Raw genomic sequence first — 26,610 nt, 5'->3', positions numbered from 1 at the left:
AAAACATCTTTTATTTGCACATTTTTCTCGTCATCCACTTTGTTATCTTCATAATTACCTTGTGCTGTAACTGTTTTCATAATAATTACCTCGCCTTGTAAACTTCTTTTCCCTAATAATCATCAATCTTTTCATAACAATCATTAGGACTCAAAGGTCGTACTTGCTGCCTGGCCCGGAGATGACCATCACCTGAGCATCTTTTACATTCCTCACATTCTCCCATTCCTAATTTGGAGATAATAAAAATTGGTGGCCTTTTAATTAATCAATCCTCGCCATTAAGTTGGAACCAGTATGACCCACATATGCAAAATTGAACTGTTTTATTAATAATTGTGTGTGGCACCAGTATAATGTAAGACTAAAATCACAGGCAGCTGTGTTGGTAAGCATAGCATGCTGCTTCACTGATAAGAGCTAAGCTGCTGGAGGTGGCAGCAGGCAGGCGGCCTTGAGCAGGCAAGCGTGGTTCTTCCTGACAGCTTGGAAAAAGAAAAAATATAACCGTTTACTAATTAACCATAAAATTCTTATATTGCCCAAAGCCAGCTGATATAATATGTTTTGCTTTAACTTGACTAATTAAGATATTGGTTCATGAGGAAGCATTGACATATAGACTTAAATGCTACCTAAATATATACAGTATTGTATATACAGTACTGTGCAAAAGTTTTAGGCAGGTGTGAAAAAATGCTGTAAACAAAGAATGCTTTCAGAAATATAAATAATGATTGTGTATTGTTATCAATTTACAAAATGCAAAGTGAGCAAACAAAAGAAAAATCTAAATCAAATCAATATTTGGTGTTCCTACCTTTTGCCTTCAAACCAGCATCAATTCTTATAGGTCCACTTGCACAAAGTCAGGGATTTTGTAGGATTCTAGTCAGGTATGTGATCAACCAATTCTACCAAACAGGTGCTAATGATCATCAATGTCCCACGTAGGTTGAAACACAGTCATTAACTGAAACAGAAACAGCTGTGTAGGATGGCTTAAAACTGGGTGAGGAACTGCCAAACTCTGCTACCAAGGTGAGGTTGTGGAAGACAGTTTCATGTCATGCCAAGATTGAGCACAGCAACAAGACACAAGGTAGTTCTACTGCATCAGCAAGGTCTCTCCCAGACAAAGATTTCAAAGCAGACTGGGGTTTCAAGATGTGCTGTTCAAACTCTTTTGAAGAAGCACAAAGAAACGGGCAACGTTGAGGATCGTAGACGCAGTGGTCGGCCAAGGAAACTTAGTGCAGCAGATGAAAGACACATCAAGCTTATTACCCTTCGAAATTGGAAGATGTCCAGCAGTGCCATCAGCTCAGAACTGGCAGAAACCAGTGGGACCCAGGTACACCCATCTACTGTCTGGAGAAGTCTGGCCAGAAGTGGTCTTCATGGAAGATTTGCAGCCAAAAAGCCATACCTCCGATGTGGAAACAAGGTCAAGTGACTCAAGTATGCACGAAAACATAGGAACTGGGGTGCAGAAAAATGGCAGCAGGTGCTCTGGGCTGATGAGTCAAAATTTGAAATATTTGGCTGTAGCAGAAGGCAGTTTGTTCGTCGAAGGGCTGAAGAGCGGTACAATAATGAATGTCTGCAGGCAACAGTGAAGAATGGTGGAGGTTCCTTGAACATTTGGAGCTGCATTTCTGGAAAATGGAGTTGGAGATTTAGTCAGGATTAATGGTGTTCTCAATGCTGAGAAATACAGGCAGATACTTATCCATCATGCAGTACCATCAGGGAGGCTTATGATTGTCCCCAAATTTATTCTGCAGCAGGACAACGACCCCAAACATACAGCCAAAGTCATTAAGAACTATCTTCAGTGTAAAGAAGAACAAGAAGTCCTGGAAGTGATGGTATGGCCCCCACAGAGCCCTGATCTCAACATCATCGAGTGTGTCTGGGATTACATGAAGAGACAGAAGGATGTGAGGAAGCCTACATCCACAGAAGATCTGTGGTTAGTTCTCCAAGATGTTTGGAACAACCTACCAGCCGAGTTCCTTCAAAAACTGTGTGCAAGTGTACCTAGAAGAATTGATGCTGTTTTGAAGGCAAAGGGTGGTCACACCAAATATTGATTTGATTTAGATTTCTCTTTTGTTCATTCACTGCATTTTGTTGATTGATGAAAAGAAATGATCAACACTTCCATTTTTGAAAGCATTCTTTGTTTATAGCCTTTTTTCACACCTGCCTAAAACCTTTGCACAGTACTGTACATTTTTTCATTATGTACATCATAGGAAATGCAGCTCAGGTAGTTTCCATTATCAGCCTGCAGAGCAACTCCCTCCTCCTTATCAATGTACATCTCCAGTGGTCTAAGAATATTAAACACAGGCTTTAATATGAAGAAAATATAGATAGATAGATAGATAGATAGATAGATAGATAGATAGATAGATAGATAGATAGATAGATAGATAGATAGATAGATAGATAGATAGATAGATAGATAGATAGATACTTTATTAATCCCAATGGGAAATTCACATATAATGTAAGTATTCATTTTAACATACTGTTCATAACAGGATATACAAATATTTAATGATTTTAAAAACCTGAAATAAATCAAATAAACTGATCAAACATTTTTTCCCATGCCCCAAGATGTTTTGCGAGGTCTGTGGGACATAACAGAGCTGTAACGGCAGAACTTTAAATCATGGTGCTGCCAGATTATTTCCAAGCTGCTTCATGCATGCGTGGTGTTATTACCTGATTAGTACTCCAGCCTTCTGACCCACATGCATTTAAAAAAATGTAAAAAAATAAAAAGCTTGTAATATTTTCATTTAAGGAGGTACATTAGCTGACCATAATGAAAATATATAACACTGTAATACATAGCAGGCGGCACGGTGGCTCAGTGGTAGCGCTGCTGCCTCGCAGTTAGGAGACCCGGGTTCGCTTCCCGGGTCCTCCCTGCGTGGAGTTTGCATGTTCTCCCCGTGTCTGCATGGGTTTCCTCCGGGCGCTCTGGTTTCCTCCCACAGTCCAAAGACATGCAGGTTAGGTTAGGATTGGCGATTCTAAATTGTCCTTGGTGTGTGGGTGTGTTTGTGTGTGTCCTGCGGTGGGTTGGCACCCTGCCCGGGATTGGTTCCTGCCTTGTGCCCAGTGTTGGCTGGGATTGGCTCCAGCAGACCCCCGTGACCCTGTGTTCGGATTCAGCGGGTTGGAAAATGGATGGACGGATGGATAGATGTAACCTTATTTTTGGCAAATATTCTGTTTAAAGATATTAAGTTTATACCTTCCAAAACAAATAAATAAAGACATGCCTTTAACTGTGAATTGGAGAAGAAAATGTGCTTTTCAACAAAAAGATTTATATAGAGATGGATTAATTAATGAGCAGTCATTTTGATCTGGACTTGCAGTTCATCCTCATTGGACCATCTAGATTTTCTCTCCAAAATGCAATTATTACACTGAAATTCAGCTAATCCATGAATAATTCTTATGATTTAATTCCTAAAATGCCCACTACTCATTTAGTCTGCCTGTTTTACTGAAAAAGTATATATATCTTTTTTTTCTAAAAAACATTTTAAAAGACAGTCAACCTTCCTGGAATAAGAACAGGTGAGATGATACAGAAGGAGCTCCTGCCCACCAATCCAGCCTCCTTTCAGACTGACATATCAGTTATTGCTCTTTGGGTCTGACCGTATTTCAGGATCTATTTACAGTAGGATGAAATTTAAAGAGAAAATCCTCTTAAAATATATTTTTTATTAATATTACTTGTACTAATTCTGAGTTTATATTAATCGCAATAACTTCTCTGTAGTTTTAAAAAAAATCCTGTGAAAAACAGAAAAGCTTAGTTTTCTACCTTATGGCATTGTTGATAAACTATAAATCATCTCTGTTACTTGATTAACTGTGGGACTGGCGTTTGGCTCTCCTGTGTGTTCTTAGGTGCCCACATCAGTCACAAAACCTTCGGGACAATCCTAAAGGCCAGGACAGAAGAAGAGTTTGTGTACAATATAATATTTACAGAAGGGATGAGAATTTTTTTCCCTTGCTGGAAGATATTTCATTATTAAAAAACTTCATTTTTATAACATTCAACAGTAGATACAAACAGAAATTTTGGAAACACATTTCCAAAACAAAATACTGTAGAGTGTGAGCCTGAAACATTCCACATGTATTATCTAATTCAAATTTCTTCCAGAAGCCAAATGAAAAACATACAGTCAAATTTGTTCAAAAGCATTAAGAGAGTTAATAAAGCATAAGATTGATCATAAAATCAGACCCCGACTTATACGCCTGTTTGAAAATATGACACTTAATTTTTTTTTTTTTTACATCTTCTTGCCTCCTCCAATCTCGCACCAGTTTCTCCGACCCATCAAATTTTGATGCAGCAGTGCAGTTACCAATTTCTTTTGCTACTTCAATGACTTTTAATTTAAAACCAGCTTCATATTTTCTTCTGATCAAACGCTCCATCGTAGATAAGGGATGTTCTTACGATAAAGGTATATGTGAGATACACAAAACAGTGCAATCGTCGCTTCAGAATAGTTTGTGCCGTGTGGTTACTCTCTCAGGTGGGCATTAGCATATCGTAATCCCTTGTACCAATAGCGTGAGTTTTCCGCATTCGACTTATACTACTGACATCATAAAATACCAGAAATTATACTGTAAAATCAAGCCCCCAGTTATCCACGAGTATATACGGTAATTTTCCATACCTCCTACACATTCCTATTCCAGAAGAATTATTGATCAGTCTTGAAGACTCAGACAAAATCTCAATGTAACAACATCTCTCAAGTCTCTTCCCTTCAAAGACCCTAGGGTACGGAGGGAAAAGTATCTTTCAATTAATATCTCAGAAAAGGAGTGGAAGGCTGCCATGCGTAGAATACATTCTAGCTCCATATACATAAAGCATTCAGTTATTCAACTTAATGAGCTGTCAAACACGTGCGATTAGGAGGCAGTCAAAAAGCTCAAAAGTGAGTGAAATATCTCGAGATGAAGGATTGTCATGTGGTACTTACCTGAACCTCTTCTCTCAACAGGAAAACCGAAGAAAAATAATCGCCACTATTTCCGGGTTCCAAAATGGCCACCATGACATCACTTCTTGCAATTGCATATGGCATCACTTCCGGCTCTCACCATGAACATCACTTCCGGTTCCTCCACAATGACACCGTTTCCGACTCCTGAATTCAGCGTCACTACATGCCAACCATTTCCTGTTCCCATAATTCACTTTTCTATATAAACGCCATTTTGTTAAAGCAATTTTGTCAACTGTTAATAAATAAGTACTCTTGATCCATTTTTGAGTCTTGTTTGCTTCATTTGTCCACATGACAATATACGGGGACAGTGCCCAAAATTTTTTTTTGTGGAATTTCCTTCCTTTATGGTAATTGTTCCACAGAGCACATTTACCTTGTTTAAGATCCAACCTGTAAACGTTGCAGTCTAGCTCTTCCTCACTGGGCAACATGTTTTGGGCCTGCACCAAATTAACCTCATTCTGGACAAAAATCTTTGAATGCATATCAGACAGCCTTGGTGTCACAGTCACTGCTGACCCCATTAACAACTGTGTTTAATAATAATAATACATTTTATTTATACAAGGCGTCTTTCTCAGAACTCAAGGACACTGAACAAACAATAAATAAATAAAAAAAAAGACACATTATAAACAACTTAAAACATCAGAAAAAACAGAAGATATAAAAATTTAAACCAAACAAAGCCACTATAATCATAAAGAAAAAGCCATTTTAAACAGATGTGCTTTAATTTTACATTTAAAGTTTGAAAATGATTCGATATTTCTGAGCTCAGTAGGTAATGAATTCCAGAGTTTGGGAGCAGAATGTGTGAATGCTGTGCTCCCCATGGAGGTTAGATGGGTGAGAGGGACAGTCAGGTGCATGGAGGAAGAGGATCTAAGGTTACGGGAGAGAATGGCAACATGAAGAAGGTTGGACAGATATGGAGGGGCGCGGTTATGAATGGCCTTAAATGTTAATAGCAGAATTTTCAATTCAATTCGAAACTTAATCAGGAGCCGATGAAGCTGCTGCAAGACCGGAGTAATATGGTGAATAGATGAGGTTTGAGTAATGATGCGAGCTGCAGAATTCTGGACTAGCTGAAGCTTATGGAGAGATCTATTAGAGAGACCAAAAAGGAGTGAATTGCAGTAGTCCAGACGAGAAGTAACAGGATTGTGAACAGGAATGGCAATGGTATGGGGAGTGAGGGAGGGGAGGATGAGATTAATATTACGTAGGTGAAAATAAGCAGACCGGGTGATGTTATTAATGTGAGATTGGAAAGATAGAGTACTGTCAAGGATGACACCCAGACTCTTAACATGAGGTGGTGGTGAAACAATGGAGTTATCAATCACAGGAGAAAGATTATCGGCTTTGGATAATGATGATTTTGAGCCAATGGGGAGAACCTCAGTTTTGTCACTGTTTAATTTAACAAAATTCGAAGAAAGCCAGGATTTAATTTCAGCAATACAGTCAACAAGCGAGTATGGTGGAAAGGAAGAGGTGGGTTTACTAGCAAGGTAGAGGTGGGTGTCATCAGCATAACAGTGAAAATTAATGTAATGTTCACAAAAGATATTGCCAAGGGGAAGAAGGTAAATAATAAAAAGAAGAGGCCATTGGACAGAGCCCTGGGGCACACCTGAAGTAACAGCAGTGGGTTGGGATGTTCAAGTTTTAAGCTGAATGAACTGAGTGCGGCCTGACAGGTAGGATCTGAACCAATCAAGTGGATTGTGGGTAATTGCAATCAAAGATAATCTATTAAGGAGACTGGTATGACAAATAGTATCAAAGGCAGCACTCTGATCAAGAAGGATGAGAATAGTAATTAAACCGCAGTCAGCAGCCATAAGAAGGTCATTGGTAATTTTAGCAAGTGACATTTCTGTACTGTGAAGGGGGCCAAAACCAAACTGGAACTTTTCATATAGATTATTATGAGATAAGTGGGAGTGAAGTTGAATAGCTGCTATTTTTTAAGAATTTTGGAGAAAAAGGGCAAATTAGAAATAGGGCGAAAATTATTGAAGTTAGGATCGGCACCGGGTTTTTCAGTATTGGGGATATTGCAGCAGTTTTAAAAGATGAAGGAACAGAACCAGTAGTGAGAGAAGAGAGAATTATGGCAGAAATGAGAGGGACCAAAGAGGGGAGGCAGACTTTAACCAGAACTGTAGGGAGGGGGTCCAGCTGACAAGTAGATGACTTGGATTTACAGATGAGATCTGAGATTTCTGAGGAAGTGGGAAGCTGGAAAGAAGAAAAAGAGTGAATAGGTGAGTGTAGTTCAAAAGAAACAGAGAGAGAATCTGGACCGAGGTGCTGATGTATGCTCTGGATTTTCTCATTAAAAAAGGTCATAAGAGAATTACAGAAAGCAGTCGAATAAAAGTGAGATGGTAAAGAGTCTGGAGGTTGTGTAACATTATTAAGTAATGAAAACAAAGACTTGTTGTTACTTTTATTACAAGAAATTAACTGAGTGTAATAGTTAGATTTGGCTTGTGCTATACAGTCCTTGTAATAAAGTAAATGAGTTTTATGCATCTCTTTGTGGACAAAGAGTCCGGTTTTTTTATATAACCGTTCAGATTGCCTGCCCTTTGCTTTCAGAAGCCGAAGTTCAGGCGTAAACCAGGGGGCAGAAAAAGAAACAGATCTGGTTTTTAGCGGAGCAAGAGAATTAAGAATACCATTGAAACCAGTGTTATAATATGAGACCAATTCTTCGGGAGTGGATAAATTATAAAAGTCCATTTGGGAATCAATTCTAGAAGACAGAGAATTTAAACTAACATTCTTAATGTTATGAAAAGATATGAGACGGGGAGCTTAGTACTAGAAAAAGTAAATTTAGCATTAAATGAAAGGAGAAAATGATCAGTTATAGTGAGTTCATCTGCTGTAAGATCGAGATGAACAACACCAGAGCAGCAGATCAGGTCCAAGATATGTCCTTTACAATGGGTGTGAACATCAGTGTGCCGCTGGTATCCAAAACTCTCCAGGCACGATAAAAAGTCTCTAGTGAGAGGGATATTGATATTGTCCAGATGTATATTAAAATCCCCCAACAGAACTATATTTGAAGTAATTGTAGATAAATGGGTAAGAAAGGTAGCAAGATCGTTCAAAAAATGAAATGTAAACAAACCCCAGGAGTTTAAGATGCCCCTTGCTCATGAGCGAGCGGATGTTCAGTAGAACGAAACTGACAATGTTGCTGTCACTTTGACAGCGGTGGTTGCCGACCGAGCTAGGCTGGCCAACACGCTGTGGTCAGCATTCCTATCCGTGTTATATGGAGGGTGCCAAGAGATGGAACAGAAGGAGTTAATTCCTTTTGAGACGTCTATTCAGAATCTCCGGCGGGACCCACGATGGATGTATCTCTGACGAGGGAGAAATATGATGTCCGGGTTGAAATGCAGCACAGACAGCAGAGGCAAAAACTGGTGGAGATGCAGTCGAAGAAGCTCAGCAGCTGAGTACTGAAGGAGGCCAGTCGCAGTTTGGATAGCGAGCGACAGAAGACACCAAACAAACATTAACCAGGTGAATATCCTACCAATACACATTGTAGGTGAGGCTAGAAGCAGCTCAGGCGTCCAAAGAACAAACCTGATAAGTTTCGAAACGGGGTTAGGCTGAAGCTAATGCATACACAGCCATGCAGAGATATCAGCAATAACGACAATATCACCATCAAAATCACCAGTCATAGCTAAAATTAATAGTCTAGTTCAGGGGTCTCCAATCACAGTCCTGGAGGGCCGCAGTGGCTGCAGGTTTTTGCTCCAACCCAATTGCTTAATAAGAAGCACTAATTGCTCAAGTAACACTTCTGCTTCACTTTAGTTGTCTCGCTCATTAAGATTTTGAATGCTTATTGCTTATTTTCATCTTAAACAGCTGTATTCATTCAGTTTTTAATGGATCCTAATTAGCAGTAACATGCAAATGACAAAAGAGACCAGCATTTCTCCATTTGGCTTGTTACCATTTACGCCAGTGTGTATTTTTCTTGCATTATTTGGTTTAATTAAATACTTGGAAGGAAAGTAAAGAGAAAAAAGTGAATGATTGAGAATTGCTCGTCCATTTTAGCCTTCAAATCATTTGGATGATATCCTTAGATGGGGGAAGAAAGTCTAGGACAGGGGTGGGCAGATTCAGTCCTGGAGGGCCGCAGTGGCTGCAGGTTTTTGCTCCAACCCAATTGCTTAATAAGAAACCCTTATTGCTCAAGTAACACTTCAGCTTCACTTTAGTTGTCTCGCTCGTTAAGATTTTGAACCCTTATTGCTTATTTTAGTCTTAAACAGCTGTATGCTTGGTTTTTAATTGCTCCTAATTAGCAATACCATGCAAATGACAAAAGAGACCAGCATTTCTCCATTTAGCTTGTTTTCATTTACACCTGTGTGTATTTATCGTGCACTATTTGGTTTAATTAAATACTTGGAAGGAAAGTGAAGAGAAAAAAGTGAAGCACTGAGAATTACTCATCTGTTTTAGACTTCAAATCATTTGGATGATATCCTTAGAAAGGAAAATAAATCTAGGATATGAGAATGACCTGACATGGCAGAGTTAAAGCACTAGCAAGCCATGCAATTAAATAATTGACAAGGATTGGTTTTTAATTAAGCAACTGGGTTGGAACAAAAACCTGCAGCCACTGCGGCCCTCCAGGACTGAATCTGCCCACCCCTGGTCTAGGATATGAGAATGACCTAACATAGCAGAGTTAAAGCACTAACAAGCCATGAAATTAAATTATTGGCAGAATTGCTTTCTAATTAAGCAACCGGGTTAGAACAAAAACCTGCAGCCACTGCGGCCCTTCAGGACTGTGATTGGAGACCCCTGGTCTAGTTACCGGCGAGCAGTGGCGACAAGTTACGCCAGCGTTCACTCAAACCGGAAGTCAATGACATCATTCTTCTTCTTCTTCTTCTTCTTCTTCTTCTTCTTCTTCTTCTTCTTCTTCTTCTTCTTCTTCTTCTCTCTATCGCCTCCAACTCCTCCCTGGCAAGCTCTATCAACTTCCATCCGACTCCAGCTCCCTTGCTGGAGTGAGGCGGCCTCTTTTATACCTCCCCCGGATGTGCTCCAGGTGCTTCCTGATCTTCTCCCAGCAGCACTTCCTGGTGTGGAGGAAGTACTGCCTTCCAGGGATCCATAAGTATCCGGGCCTCTCAAAGGACCAAAGGCCTCAACCAGGATGAGCTTCCAAGCTCTGGTCCTGTGGCCTCTATGCAGACTAGGGAGACTGTCCTCCCATGGTCCTCTCCTGGACCATCCAGGCGAACCGGCTGGGCAGGACCCCCAGCCATCTGCCACAGCTGGTTTGGCTGCATTTCCCTACATGATCAAGGGTGTCCTCATGTCCCAGCTTCTCTGAAATCTTGCTCAGTATCTGATCGGAAAGTTCTCAGTGGATTGTGTAGAGGATTCTCGGGATGCAGTTTCCAGCCCTGGAGGACATTTATAGTACACACTGCCTAAGGAAAGCCTCCAGCATCAGCTTGTATTCTGCCATTTGCACTATATGTACATGTTTATTATAATTATGCTTTCTTATTGCATATTTTCATTATTGTATTATTATTATTATTGTTATTTTATCATTTTAAAGGAAAATAAGTTTATGAAGAATTTGCATATTCAATATCATTGTACCATACAATGACAATAAAGGAGTTCAGTTCAATTCAATAATGTTAGTATTTACAGATGATGATGACTGACATCTAAGTTGATTTAGATTTCCAAGAGCTATCCTCTTAGAGCTGTGTGCTGCTGAAATACTAGGATATATACTTGATATCATTTGTATGATAACATCCATTAAAGTACAGTATATGCATAACATTTTACAGATAAATAGTTAACTTCATTTAAATAATGTATACTGTTAATAATTAAACATGTGACGGAGCGGTGGCACAGCGGTACCGATGACCTGGCGATGGGGTATCCAGGGATTGTTTCTGCGTTGCGCTATAATTTTCTTATTTTTTTATTCTTTTTTGGGAACTGGCACAACCCCATATAGATGGAATAATTCAACATGTATAACTTAGATTTTTCAATGTTCCATAAAAATTTAGAAGAATCAGCATTCTAAGCTTACAGCTGGTTTTACTTTTATTACAGAGCTCATTGTGTGGCATTTGGTTACGTGGAGAAAAATCATGGAAGGACAGGAATTGGTGGTTGGTACATTTGACAGACACAGTTCTGCTGCATTAAATGATTCCATTCAGGGCCACTTGTGTGTTCCAGCAAGAATCTTGCAGGAGGCAGAAACAATCCCTGGGCTCGTTTGGCTGGCAGAAACAGGCACCCAAGGACAATTGGCATCACAAGCAACTGTCTCATACGATGATGCGGACACTTTTACCATCATGTGGTTATTGCGAAGCTCTCATGCCAACTCCATAATAAGCTGCCTTCTTTCTAGCCCAAGCATTGCGAATTCAAAATTCAGGGAGGTTAAGTGCTTCCAATTCAAGTAGGTTATAAAAAACAGCAGCAGGCCACCTGCAGCTCCTTCCTTATATTGTGTAGAGCATTGCCAGCTTGTCAGTCACATCCACTTCTACATACAGAAGTCATAAATATAAAAAGGTGAGTTTTTATGTTTATTTCCAAAAGTGAGCTGTTTAAATCATATAGAGAACTAAATGCCTTGGTGCAATTGTAGTCTGTCACTTTGTTTAGTTCCCTTCTCTAGAACTTGATCTTTATTGGCATATAACAGAGTTGCTAAGACTTTCTCTTGGTCTTACATCCATACACAAACAAGGTACATGGAATTAAACAGCACAATATACAGTAAATGATGCCATCACATTATTTATAGTAATCAGAAATATGTAACACAGTAAGGTAAAGCAGAATTGCACTCCTGCTCAGTAATATACGAGGTAAGTCTTATATAAAACAAAACAACTTATACTGCATGAAGGAGAAATAAAATTAGGAAATAACAGAAAAAGAGAATGCAGATGCAAAGAAACCGTTTTATGCCTACTAGGAGTACTTCTTGCCATTAGTAACCAGTAATGTTTCCTTGATGGTAGTAAAAGAGACAATTGACTGCTTGAATGTAATCTTTACTTATTTTTCCAGCATGTTGCCTAGGTCTTGATGTTTACAGGACCTAAGTGGAGTCCAGTTTCAGGCCTACAATCTTTTCTGCTGTCGGAATAACGCACTGTAGCTTACGTTGCAAGTGAGCAGATGCATTTCCATACCAGACTGTTATTGAGAAAGTGAGGAGACTTTCAATAACTGCTCCATAAAACTGCACCAGCAATGGTTGGGACAGGTTAATCTTCTGATAAGACCTGTTACCTTTTCACCTCAGGTCAGATTATAAGTGATAAGAGGGCCAAGAAATTGATTCTCCCCTGTTGACAGTGACATCATTAATAATTAGGGTGTAGGAAATAAAGAGTGTCTCCTAAAATGAAAAATCATTTTCACTGTTTTCAGGGAATTCAAGTTCAGATTGTTAAGGGTGCACCAATAGGCCAGTCAGTCCACCTTACTCCATTTTGGCATCTTATCCCTGTCTGTGATCAAACCAGACGGCGTGGTGTCATCAACAAATTTTAGCATTTTAACAGACAGGTCTCTGGAAGTGCAGTCATTGGTGTACAAACAGAAAAGACCAGGATAGGACACAGAACACAACCCTGAGGGGACCTGTGCTCAAGATCAGGAGCCCTGACTGATATTCACTCATCTTCATTGTCTCACATCTGTTACTTAGAAAGTCCAAGATGAAGAGACATGGGGAAAAGTCCACACTCATACTAAGAAGTTTGTTATGTGGAACTGAAATCCACAAATAATATCCTGGAGTAAGTAGCTGGAGAATCTAAATGCTGCAAGAAGTAGTGGAGAGCCATATTTACTGCGTCGTCAACTGTGTGGTAAGCAAACTGTAGCGGGTCAAGAAGAGAATCTGTGACAGATTAGAAATGCTGAAGAGTCAGACATTTAGATGACTTCATTGTTACAGATGTCAGTGGTATGGGCCTGTAATCATTTCGACTGAAAGTATTTTGCTTCTTAGGCACATATTCATGTGCTGGTGCAGAGACGGCAGACACTCATTCTTGGCTTCTACTTATAGAGAGTGAATGCAGCCTTATCAGTCGTTAATACTGTCATTGGGAAAAGGTCTCTGGATGTGTGTCTGTTGTGACAGTTCTCCTACCACAAGATTTCATGTAACTGTGAACGTGTGTGTACTTATGTATGATAAGAAGGCTATAGAGTAAACAACTTAGGTTAGGTTAGGTTAGGTTAGGTTTCTTTATTTAGTCATGTTTACATAGGAAAACTTAAGGGTGTGTGTTCATATAATATTACTATAAATAATAACCACAGTAGTGCTAACTGTTATGTTCAAGACTTGAACCTGAGGGGCTTGTATTATTTGATGTGCATAAATCTACCCTATGCACACTGAATAATGAGCCAGATTATCTCTGGGAGTGCTACATTTCTGGGAGCTCACCTTGGATGACCGTTTTAATTGCTGTTATTTGCCAAATGATTTTATAAGTTTTCTCATGGACAATTTCTACATGTTTTTGAGTTACTAATGTGTAGCGTTGTGTGCAGCCTGCAGATCGTTTTCTTTGTGTATTAGTTCTCACCTGTGCACTCATAAAATGTATAACCACTATCGCAATTTTCCACAGTTTATTTTAATGTGAATATCTTTCTGTGGCAAACTGACAGTTTGGGTGATTACAAAGCACATCAGCAGTCAACACAAATTCTTTGCAACTTCTTTGCACAGTTGCTGCACACAAAATGGTGCCACTTTTCACAGTTTTCCTTTATCTTATCACAACTACATCTTCCTACTCGACATTGCACTGTTTGGCTGGCAGCAACAGGCACCCAAGGGGAATTTGAATCATAAGTGACTGTCTCATTCAATGCTGCAGACACCTTGACCATCATGTGGTTATTGCGAAGCTCTCATGCCAAGTCCATAAAACCCTGCCTTCTTTGTTGCTTAAGAGTTGTGAATTCAAAATGCACGGAGGTTAAATGCAACCAATTCTATCATTTTATAAAACACAGTGACAGGCCACCTGCATCTCTTTCCTTTCACTGTGTAGAGCTTTGCCATCTTGTCAATCACATCCACACCTACCTATGAAAGTCATAAACTGTTGGAATGGGAGTATAAAACAGCAAGCCTAACATCCAGATCATTCTGAAGGTGGGATGCGGGTGGAGTTTTTATAAGAGTAGGTGTTAAAAAAATAAGGAAAGTAATACGAGGGGTCAAGAGCTCTGTTTTTTTTACTTTCTTGTATACGAAGTATAGTAATCATGAAAATATTCGACCTTTGACATTTTGATGGATCTTGACGTTATAAACCTCCCTGAGTCCGAAAATACAGTTTTTCGGAATTATGTCTGTGTGTGTGTGTGTGTCTGTGTGTGTAAACACGATAAATCAAAAACGCAACGAGATAGATGGATGAAATTTGGCATGTGGTTGTTACACCAAAATTGCAGATTTGCATTAACTTTTTATTATCATTTTGAAGGACATATTGTGCTCTGTCAGAACATGTAGAGGTGGTAAAGAAATTATACTGTGATTCCTAATTACGACACCAGTAGTTGCAAGAGTTACAAAAAAGGAATATGTTCTGAAAATGAGAAAGTGGAAAACATAGAAGGTGGTATGTGGTGTCATTTAAAATCTGAAACTCCACTCGCGCACATTTAGTAGATAATAGCCTGTCCATGAAATTGTACACAATTCAATCAGGATGGTCAAGAAGTCCAGGTGTTGTTGATGTGATGAAGCAATATGAACATCTTTGAAGGAAGAAAAAAAAATTGCAGAAACTCATGAATTTATTCTGTTTTTTTTAAAAAAATGAAACAATTTTCATTATTGCTTAGTCCTGATGGTGGGTCCAAAACATTGGGGCTGAGTTTAAAGGGTTAAAGTAAGGCAAATATCAGCAAAACTAATAAAGAAAATGGAGTTGTTCATTAATAAGTGTCCTGGCTCCTCTCTGGAGTTTATAAAGCATTTTACATAGTGAATAAATCACTATAGAAATGAAAAGTATTATTAAAGCTATAAAGTAATTTCAAAAAGATTGGTTTGTTAGGCATATACTATACATAGCAAGTGGAAGATATTTAAATAGTTTCAGAGTCTAGTTAAAGACAACAGGAGGGTCGTACTTTAATATGATCTGAGAAAGCTAAACCGGTTTGCTTGCATGTTTGAATTATTTCAAATAAATTTCAGACATGCATAAGATGAGTAAATATCTTCAAGAGCCATGTGACTGGCAAAACACAACAAAGTAAAAGCTTTGGGCCAAATGGAGTGTTGACCAATCAGAAAAGAGCAAAAAATTAGATAAAAAGAGCAAAGTTTTAACCTGAGTGGTAGAAGTGTCCTGGCTGAGCTGGAGGTCAGAAGCACCAGACAGACTGAGTCTCATTGAGAAGCTGAAAAAAAATCAAGTTTACAAGTTTAACTTGTGTGTATTTCTGGGTAAGATTAATTTATTTCTTATTTAAGCTTGTAGCTAAGTTGTACATCTATGACTAAAACAACAGATAGATAGATAGATAGATAGATAGATAGATAGATAGATAGATAGATAGATAGATAGATAGATAGATAGATAGATAGATAGATAGATAGATAGATAGATAGATAGATAGATAGATAGATAGATAGATAGATAGAAGTGGGGAAAAGACTTCATGGGAAGGATATGAGCGGTCCTTTACAATACTGTGAGGTCTGAGAAGCAATGCTGGATAATGTTGTCTTTAATGGAGTGCAGCAATGTCCCAATGATATTGTCTGCTCTGTGTAATATCTGTTTTAGGAAGTTGCAGTCAGAGACACTGCAGTTGCCAAACCAGGCGATGATGCAGTTAGTCAAAATGTCCCTGTAGAATGTGGTGAAAATAAGGGCAGTTAGGCTTGCCCTCCGTAGCTTTTAAATTGAAGTGGAGACGCTGCTGTGCCTTCTTTACTGTGGAGGTGGTGCTAATTACTAAGGTAAGCTGACATGTGCACACCATTCCCAGTGAAGCCTAACACCATTGATAGATAGATAGATAGATAGATAGATAGATAGATAGATAGATAGATAGATAGATAGATAGATAGATAGATAGATAGATAGATAGATAGATAGATAGATAGATAGATAGATAGATAGATAGATAGATAGATAGATAGATAGATAGAAGTGGGGAAAAGACTTCATGGGAAGGATATGAGCGGTCCTTTACAATACTGTGAGGTCTGAGAAGCAATGCTGGATAATGTTGTCTTTAATGGAGTGCAGCAATGTCCCAATGATATTGTCTGCTCTGTGTAATATCTGTTTTAGGAAGTTGCAGTCAGAGACACTGCAGTTGCCAAACCAGGCGATGATGCAGTTAGTCAAAATGTCCCTGTAGAATGTGGTGAAAATAAGGGCAGTTAGGCTTGCCCTCCGTAGCTTTTAAATTGAAGTGGAGACGCTGCTGTGCCTTCTTTACTGTGGAGGTGGTGCTAATTACTAAGGTCAGTTGACAGGTGCACACCATTCCCAGTGAAGCCTAACACCATTGCGTCATCAGCAGACAGACTTAATGATGGCGTTAGAGCTGTACACAGCTGTACAGTTGTGAGTCAGCAAAGTGAACAGAAATGGGACAAATAACACAGTCCTGGGGGAGCCCGTGCTTTGCGTAATGGTACTGGAGATGTTGTTTCTGATATGGACTTCCTGGGGACTCTCCGTAGTTAAGTCCATGTTCCAGATGCATAAGGATTAGTTGTAGCCTAGCAGACTCAGCTTCTGGGGGATGATGGTGTTGAATGCTGAACTTACTTCTATAAACAAACTTCTAGCACAAGTGTCTTGTTTGTCCAGATGGGACAGGGCCAGATGAAGAGTAGATGAAGTGGCTTCCTCACTGGAACAGGCAATGATTCATATTACAGTCTTACAGTATAAAGTATACAGTACAGTATAAAGATCTATTAGATTTTACCATAATTATATTACTGTTGCAGCGTAATCTAATATTTTTGTACAGTTAAAGAAATCTCAAGTACAAATACTTTATTTGCAATACTCGTAAGCCTTTTTGGCTCAGCTATGCTAATTTTTCTTTACTGAATTTGAATTTTAAATCTGTTAAATATTTTTTCTGTCATGAAAGTTTTCTTGTTTAGGTTCATTGATACCACTATGATTTACATTATTAAACCTTGTCTGTCCCAACCTTCTCCCCTATGTCACCATCCTTAATGCACAGTTTAAAAAGTACTTGGGCTACGCTAATAAATGCAAACATCCCCAGTGTTGCCAAGACTCTGCCATTACAAAACATATCTGAAACATCATAAATTTATGACACCCCTAAAAACATAGTTAAACTCCTCACATCCTTTGTGATTTATAGATTAATGAGTGTAATAGTCAGAATAATGGGTTGATGAGCTTTGATGGAATGAATGTTCCGCTTTTACCAAAATTGTTCTAATGTTCTAATCTCTTACAGCAGCGTTTCCCAAACGGTGAGTCGCGACCCTGCACGAAAGTACAATGCTGGGTCACCTAAAACATTTTTGAAAACCTAAATGTTTCGTTTTTGGGTTTTTGTTTTTTCACGAAACTCTAAAATATAAATAAATAACTTTGAACCAACTTGGATTAATTTTTTTTTTGCTTTTCTCTTTCAGGTAACTGACTACTGTCCAATAGCTGCAATAATGGTGAGTGACTTAAACATATCTAATGTTGAAACAGCTATCTGTGTTGGGGCATCTCAGTACTTGTTTAGACTGAAGCATTGATTTTTATGCTACTGCATTGTATCTAATGTTTCAGTTTTGCTCTCAGTTTGTATTTTGAATTATTTTTTTTTTGTTGAACTGTTGTAAGCAAAGAGAAACGACACAGAAAAGGGTTTGGGGTTCTGGTTATCTCTCAAACAATAATATTAATATAAACCTTTTCTGCCGGGTGTTTGGCATCGTGTTGATTTACTTCCATATTTATGTGAGAACTCCTCCCAAGAAGTTACTACTATCATACAAGCAAACAGAAAACACATCCTTAGCTCAAGAAACACAATAATAGGAATATGGATGAAATTATTATTTTCCAATCCCTTTAGCATTGTAAACATGGAAACTATGTTTATAAAAATAAAAATATCAAAATATTTGCCACTTCAAAGTGAGCATTCAGAAGGCTTTTATTTCCGGTGGTGCTCCATGCCCCATTGCCATCATTATAAAACACAAATGTGGGTAAGAACTTTATTTTAATTTTTGAATCAGAATCAGAACCACATTTATTTTCATACATGTACAAAGAATTTTTATAGAAAACTTTTAACTTTAGACTGCAATGTCATAAAGCAAATGGTTACATACCATGGTTGTCAAGAAATAACATCAACTTGAAAAATGCCAAAGTTATTCTTTAACTGCTAAATAAGGGATTATACCGTATAACAAAGACTGTATAATAAAGTTGTGTGGTGGGATTTTTCATCTCACAGTATATCACAAAAATTGACAATATCCTGTTTCATATTTTTTTGTCAGTATTTTCGAAAATGTTTTTATTAAATGCTCCTATACATTTTATGTTTTGATAATCGTTAAATATTTGTATTTTCTGTTGTCAAAAATATAAATGTTACTATTAATAATATGAACACAGTAACTAGTACATGTTACAGTTAATATATATATATGGGTTTTTGTCTTTCATTTGCAGCCCATAGTAAGTTCACTTGGCCCGCTGGACATGTACATCGATAAGCAGGAGGGAGTTGCTCTGAAGGCTGATAATGGAAACTTCTTGAGCTGCATAGGAACTAATGAGTCGATGTACCTTGAACCTGCAAAAGCAAACAAAGACCAGTGGTGCAAATTTCAAGTCTCAAAATGCCCAGATGGGAAAGTCCTTCTGAAAGATCCAAGGGGAAAATATCTGAGTAGATATGATGAAGGTGGCATTCAGTACATTAGACCAGTGAAGTCTTCCCCAGATGATTACTGTAAATTTAGTGTCTTTACTGACAACAATAAGATCCTCCTCAGAGCTGACAATGGATTGTATGTGAGTAGAATACAGAGAGAGAGACAGAATATCGAGGCAGCAAAAGAAGGGCCAGATGAGTGTTGTAAATATGACGTAAGCATTGGCGATGTTGTCGAACCATCTTTTACAATCCTCAGTATTGAAGTCAAAGATTTTCAGCCAGACAAAATCAAAACACCTACTGCTGTAACAGAACAAGCCTACACTAACAATACCAGCATTAATCAAAGTCACACTTTCAAACTGTCTTGGACTGACAGAACCAGTGAAACGACCACCTGGAACCACGCTTGGGGTTTCAGTTCAACGTTGTCTTTTGATGTACTATTTGTAAAGTGTAGTGCCACAGTGTCTTACAATGGATCATATCAGAAATCCTCTACCTTGGAGAAGACAATAACAGTTGCTGATGAGACCACAATTACTGTTCCATCAAAGAAAAAGGTTGTGGCTCAGTTAATTGTTAACAAAAATGATAATGCTGTTGTTCCATTTAGAGCTAAAATTAAGAAAATCGATTGCAATGGCACTGAAACAATCTTAACTGAAGAGGGAACTTGGAAAGGAATTTTATACACTAATGTGACTATTGACGCATCAGAACAACCAATATAGAAGGAGGTTTAGGGACAGGCTTACTTTCACATGTTTGGTAAATCATTTTATTTGAATTCCAACTGCAGCTTTTTAGAATTACAAACAGATTCTGAAGATACATGAACACAAATATAATTGTTACTATTTTAACCTGTCATATGCTTTCATTGCATGATCTTCTTATTCTTACATTTGCACAATTTCCTCACGCAAGCTCTTGTGTCCCTCAGACTAAATCTAACAACTTAAAAAATTACATTGTTGATTTCAAAAAAGCTAACAACCGCTTTATTTGATTTGATTTTCCATCCATTTTCTGAATCTTCTACTTCCAGTATATGTCACAGGGTGTCGGATCACATGACAGATGCATTGGGCAGCCAAGCCACAATGACATACACTTTGGGGGACCAACATAAAAACTACACATCCTTCAAAAACAGCTTTGTCTACTTCCACAAAATTTTGTATTTACTTTATTTTTCATGCAATTTGAAATGTAGGCTTCATGAAGTTTCAACAATTGCATTGAGGAGTCGTACTCGCAAGAACCAACACCACAAAAACCAGTCATGACTCCAGAACAGCTGAATGGACGTTCATGTCTGTATACTACAATTAACTTAACTTCACTTATAGAGTTCATTTAGGTTTAAACATTTCATCATTAATAGGTGTTAGGGAATATGATTTTAAGATGTAATAGAAATAATCAAGATTGTTGCTTCAGGGCGTTTTAGATATCTTTGTTTCCTTTTAAGTTTCTCTGTTAAAATCATTTTCTGAATGATGGCTGCAGCATAGAATTGTGACTTTGCAGCATAGAAGTGTGACTTTTACAATTTTTATTTTGTCTTACTTGAACTTCTGATCTCGATTAAACTTGTAGTTAACCACAAAGAACTGGACATGTCTAGCAGACAGATGACATTAGAAATGAAAACCGCAAATGGGCAATCGGTCAACATTTCAATGGTAAACTGGTCCTTTTTCTGGACTTTCTTCCATTTTAAAAGCGAAGTCCTTGAATCTTTGACTACCTTCGAGTGTGAACACCTTGTGAACATGTACTAATATAGTCTGCCAAAATGACATGGGGCTACTCACCTTGGCCCTAACACCCTTTAAAATGTCAACAACTACAAGTGAAACCACAAAGAGGAAAAACACAAAGATCAGAAGATTCATACTGTGCAGAAACGCAAGAGAAGAGCCTCACCGAACGCTGTCACACCTCAGCCATCTGTGACAGTTCCTAGAAATATCCAGGTTTTACGGTGTGATTTTTACCGGAATTATTTGCCTTTTTATTTGCTTCTGATTATGGTATATTTAGCATGTTAAATCTATATTGAGTGAATAAACATTTCTTATCTTCTCCGCATGCTGGCATTTAATATTTACTTTATTCTGCCGCCTGGGTTGTAAATGAATAAAGAGGAGATGTCCTCTAAAAGGGACAGAAGTATCCAGCTGCAGCAAGGACAGCTTTTAGCCTCTGACAGATCTGCGTACCTCAGACACTGTGAAGCCCGCAAAGAGAAGCTTATTACAGAAGCACAAGCATTCATTCTGGAAGAATGGAAAACTTTTGCCTGTTTGTATTAAAGTTGTCTTTGCTTAAACTTTCAGTCACCATTACTATACGATACTATTCTTAACACAAAAATCTACCATTATCTGTTTTTTTAGATAATGACGAAAACTAAACGAAAACAGGCCATTCAGACCAACAAAGCTTGCCAGTCCTATCCACTTAATTATTCCAAAATAAATGAGTTTTGAAGGTCCCTAAAGTCCAACTGGCTACCACACAACTAGGTCACTTATTCTATGTGTCTGTAGTTATCTGAGTGAAGAAAAGAAGTTTCCAATGGTGTCCCCATGTTCTTGATGAATTCATTTTAAAGTCGCCGTCTCGATCCACTAGACTAATTCCTTTCATAATTTTAAGCAATCATGTCTCCTCTTAATCTTCTTTTACTTAAACTGAAAAGGCTCAGTTCTTTTAATCTTTCCTCATAACTCATCCCCTATTGTCCTGAAATCAATTCTTCTCTGGACATTTTCTAGAGATTCTATGTCCTTGTTTTAGCTTGGAGATCAAAACTGATACACAGTACTGAGACACATTACTCCAATTGAGGCTTCACCAGTGCATTATGAAACTTGAACATGACCTCCTTGGACTTGTACTCTACACGTTGTGCTTTATAACTCACCATTCTGTTAGCCTTCTTAATTGCTTTTGAACACTGTGTGGATCATTAAATTCACCAGCACCTGTACTCAGTATGACGCATATGAAAGCGTGCACTGCCATAATCACCAAGGATAAAATCTCCAGCTGTTTCCCTTCAGGATACTGCTCAGTCAGATGATTTCTTAAACACTGTTTGTGGTTTTAATGGACAGGTTCTTAAGGTGCAGCCAAGGTTGTGAGGGTGTCCAACTAGGTAGGCTAGGGGTGCAGATAATGTTGTCCCTTTTGCCTCTTCTAACTGTGAACTTCGGCACATACTGTACTTTAGCAGTTAGCTACTGATTATGAAAAGGTTTCAATGAGGATCACCACCTCCAATTCTGATGTCATGGTTCTCTTTCCAAAAAGGATGAATTGGTTTCTCTAGGTTTGGGGGGAGCAACTGTCTTTATAGAAGGAGTGCAAGTATTTTTGGACCTTGATCACGCGTGATGGAAAACTGGATAGTGAGATCAACAAGTGGATTGGAGTGACTACAATTGCACTGCCTACACAGTACCCATTTATGATGATGAGGAGGGAAATGAATCTCAAGACCAAATGCTTTTCTGGTTTATCTACATCCCTATCCTCAGCTAGGGACAAGCAGCAGAAGCAAGGTTTCTTCATAGTACAGCTGGACTGACACTTTGTGATAGGGTGAGGCACTCAGCAATTCAGGAGAGTCTCAGAGTAGAGTCACTGCTCCTGCTACTTGAGAGGAGCCAGTTGAGGTACTTTGGGCATTTCATACAGATGTTCCCCGGATTACGCACCCTAGAGCTGCTAGGGGCTTGTCCCACTGGGAATTCCCCAGAAAGAGCTGAAATCTGTAGCTAGGGACAGTGAAGTCTGGGCTGACCTGCTTGGCCTCCTGCCAAAGTGGCTTCAGAAACGAGATAAGATGAGCGGCAAAAAATTTTAAATAACCTGCTGGGGATATAAAACTGCCCAAAAAAATTAAAGGAACACTTTGAAAACACATCAGATCTCAATGGGAAAAAAATCATGTTGTATATCTATACCGATATATACTGTACTGGGTAATGTGTTAGGAATGAAAGGATGCCACATTGTTTGTTGGAAATGAAAATTAACAACCTATAGAAGGCTGAATTCAAAGACACCCCGAAAATCAAAGTGACAAAATGATGCAGTAGGTGGGCTAGTCCATCTTGCTGAAATTTCATTGCAGCAATTCCAAATCATATATGCATGCCTGACAATGTTGGGGTGTGGGCGGGGGGGGGGGGCATGTTCCTAATGAGATGACAGATGAAGTCCTGGGGGATCTCCTCCCAGATTTGGACCAGGGCATCACTGAGCACCTGGTCAGTTTGAGGTGCAACCATGTGGTGTCAGATGGACTGAAACAAAATATGTGGGGGCCAGTCAATGGTATCAATTCCTTCATCGTCCAGGAACTGCCTGCATACTCTCACCACAAAAGGCCTGGCATTGCTGTGCACCAGTAGAAACCCAGGACCCACTGCACCAGCATAGGGTCTGATAATGGGTCCAAGGATTTCATCCAAATACCTAATGGCAGTCAAGGTGCCATTGTCTAGCATGTAGAGGTCAGTGCATCCCTCCATGGATATGCCTGTCTAGACCATCACTGACCCACCACCAAACCAATCATGCTGAACAAGGGTGAACCTGCTCTCATCTGCCAATTCTGGAATTCTATGACAAATGCCAATCGAGCTCCACGGTGCTGGGCGGGCATGAGCACAGGGCCCACAAGAGGACTTCAGGCCCTCAGACCACCCTCATGAAGTCTGTTTCTGATTGTTTGATCAAAGACATTCACACCAGTAGCCTGCTGGAGGTCATTTTGTAGGGCTCTGGCAGTGTGCATCCTGTTCCTCCTTGACCAAAGGAGCAGATATACCGGTCCAGCTGATGGGTTTAGGACCTTCTACGAGAGGCCCTGTCCAGCTCTCCTAGAGTAACTGCATGTCTCTTGGAATCTCCTCAATGCCTTTGAGACTGTGCTGGGAGACACAGCAACCCTTCTGGCAATGGTACATATTGATGTACCACCCTGGAGAAGTTGGACTACAGTACCTGTGCCACCTTTGTAGGGTCCAGGTATGTCCTCATGCTACCAGTAGTGACACTGACCGTAGCCAAACATAAAACTAGTGAAAAAACAGATAAGGAAGGAAAAATGTCAGTGGCCTCGACGTGGCGCTCCATATTCCTGAACGTATCGACAAGTGTTTCGAGGGTGTATGTTTTCCTTCAGATCTTCCACAGTGCAAGGCTTGTACCGATAGACTTTTCCTTTGAGCATATCCAAAGGAAAAAGTCTGGTGGTGTCAGATCCAGCGACTGTGGTGGCCAAAGCCCCTTTGAAATTACACTGTTGCTGAAAAAAGACTCAATTTCTGCCATGCTTATTGCTGATGTGTGAGACGTTGCTCCAACATGGAATTCTTACCATGAATTACAGTATATATGTGCATTGTTCACAATGATCTCTGTTGTTGAAAGAACTGGAAAACTGGCATTTAGCTCTCCTGTTTTTCCATCGATGCACACAACAGTCACATAGCCATCTGGACAATCCTAAAGGCATGCTTAGAACAATGTCCACTCCATAATATATGAAGGGGGGGTTGAGAAATATTTTTTCCCTTGTTGCAAGAATTTTTAATTAATATTCCACAGTAGGTAGAAACATAACTTTAGGAAACACTTTCTGTAAACCTCAGATATTTCACATGGATCCCATAATCCAAACTTTCTGAGGAAGTCAAATGAACAATTTGCAGTCAAATTCACCTGAGAAGTTCAAAAACATTAAGACAGGTAACAAGGCATTTAATATAATATACATATTTATTGGTAAAAATGATATCTGAAGTTATTATCATACTCCATTATTATTGACTACTCATGAATTGTTGTCAGTCAATTCCAGTTTGGAGAGTCTTACAACCTCAGATAATTCATATTTCCAGTCATATCTCACTGAGGTACGAACCAATCAGTGTACGCAGCAAATTAGACAATGTCACCCACAAACAGCTGAGGCGCTACCCTCACCTTTCCAAATTAGATAACACAAGTGTATCTTGACAGCCTTCTCTGAAAGTCACAAATAAGAAAAATTAGACACCCTCCAAACCACAAGTGTATCTTGTTATCCTTTCATGAAAATTACAAACAAGAAAAGAACCAAGTATGGGAACACATTCCGCTCAATCTATACATATAAAGGAGAGTTGGGATCCGTGTGACTGTGTTTGTGGAGGGACGGAGAGTTAAGGCAGGTGTTGGAGTCACGTGATCATCTCCCATCCCATTCACCTCATTTCATTCACTTCATTTCGCTCCGAGCTGAGCTCCTCAGCTGACGCGGTCTTGCCGTCCTTTGTCCTTTACTGATTTACTGTTTAGTAGATGCGGTACTTACTGAATAGTATTTTTTCCTTTAGTGGTTCTACTTAGTGTTTCTTAGTGTTTAGTAGATGCGGTGTGCCGGTTTTCCCGGCGGTGTTGCGGTTTAGTGTTACTTTCTACTTCGTTTTTGTACTTTAGTGTTTAATAATAAATATTAGTAATTCATTACATTTATATAGTACTTTTCTCAGTACTCAAAGCACTAAAATAGTGAGTGATACTTAGCTGATAGCAGTGTAGAAGCAGCACAGCACAACGGAGCCAGTAGGACAGGCGGGTGTGGTAGCGTAGGTGAGCGGCGAAAGCAAGCAGCAGAAAGCACATCAGGAGGAGGAAGCAGGATTTGGATGTTCCAATACACAGCCATAAACAGTAACGCTTGGTAATTTCAGGCGTGATCGCCCCGGAGCCATAAGCCATAAACCAGGTTAGTATGAACATCAGATCAGTTCCCGGTCGTAGGGTACTGTAAGATGAAACGGAAGCAGATCAGCATAGCGAATATAATCACGGAGACAGATCATCCCGAGGTGCTAGATCGCCAGGTACAAAGAAATGTTCGTAGGTCTCGTCCCATGATCCACAGACTCAGCTGTTCCCAGTAAAGTGGAGTCCATAAAATCTGTAAATATTAAGCCAAATCCATGCAATTCGAGTCAGCTGTATCCACGAACTATACGTACAGTAAACAAAATAAAACAAGCGTAAGAAAGTGCAGAATTAAGGCGAATTTTCTGAAAAGTGTTGTTAACAGGGAGGAGCAGCAACAACAAGTGTGCACCAGCATCCCCTCACCTGCTATAATAAAGCAGTTATAATAAAGAAGTTTAGTAGACTTTTACTTTATCTCATTTAGTGTTCTTCCCGGGGGTGTTGCCGTTTTGTAGTGTTAGTGTCTACTTAGTGTTTGTGTTTAGTGTTATGGAAGGAGTGATCTTACCACTGTCAGATTTTGCAATGAATGAGTTGGTAAATAATGATTATTTATCAACAGATCACACGAGCAAATTCAACGAAATTTTAGCTGCGCATACAATTTTCCAACCTCAAGAGGTTTTGCTAATGTGGACTCCTGACATACCTATAATGCTCATTCCACAAAATGCAAAACATATTCAAATATTACCTGCTGCAG

At 39.1% G+C, this 26,610-nt stretch overlaps 2 protein-coding genes and 1 long non-coding RNA gene across 4 annotated transcripts in view; 1 reads left to right on the top strand and 2 right to left on the bottom strand.

The window, feature by feature from the left end:
* LOC127527034 (uncharacterized) overlaps positions 1–26,610 on the bottom strand; it is a 335,886-nt gene that overhangs the window by 118,640 nt on the left and 190,636 nt on the right. The window lies entirely within an intron of this gene.
* The window catches only part of LOC127527027 (uncharacterized), a 214,165-nt gene that overhangs the window by 65,536 nt on the left and 122,019 nt on the right, over positions 1–26,610 (bottom strand). The gene's annotated exons all lie outside the window — the stretch shown is intronic.
* LOC114647811 (uncharacterized) lies at positions 15,553–20,315 on the top strand. The gene is made up of 3 exons (XM_028796459.2): positions 15,553–15,651; positions 17,851–17,883; positions 18,899–20,315. The coding sequence occupies exons 2-3, from the start codon at positions 17,881–17,883 to the stop codon at positions 19,838–19,840; spliced, it is 945 nt and encodes a 314-aa protein (XP_028652292.1). The 5' UTR covers positions 15,553–15,651; positions 17,851–17,880; the 3' UTR covers positions 19,841–20,315.

This window comes from Erpetoichthys calabaricus, chromosome 3, assembly GCF_900747795.2.
Source record: "Erpetoichthys calabaricus chromosome 3, fErpCal1.3, whole genome shotgun sequence".
NCBI classification, from domain to species: Eukaryota; Metazoa; Chordata; class Cladistia; order Polypteriformes; family Polypteridae; genus Erpetoichthys; species Erpetoichthys calabaricus.
This window is presented reverse-complemented; position numbering and strand designations above follow the sequence as displayed.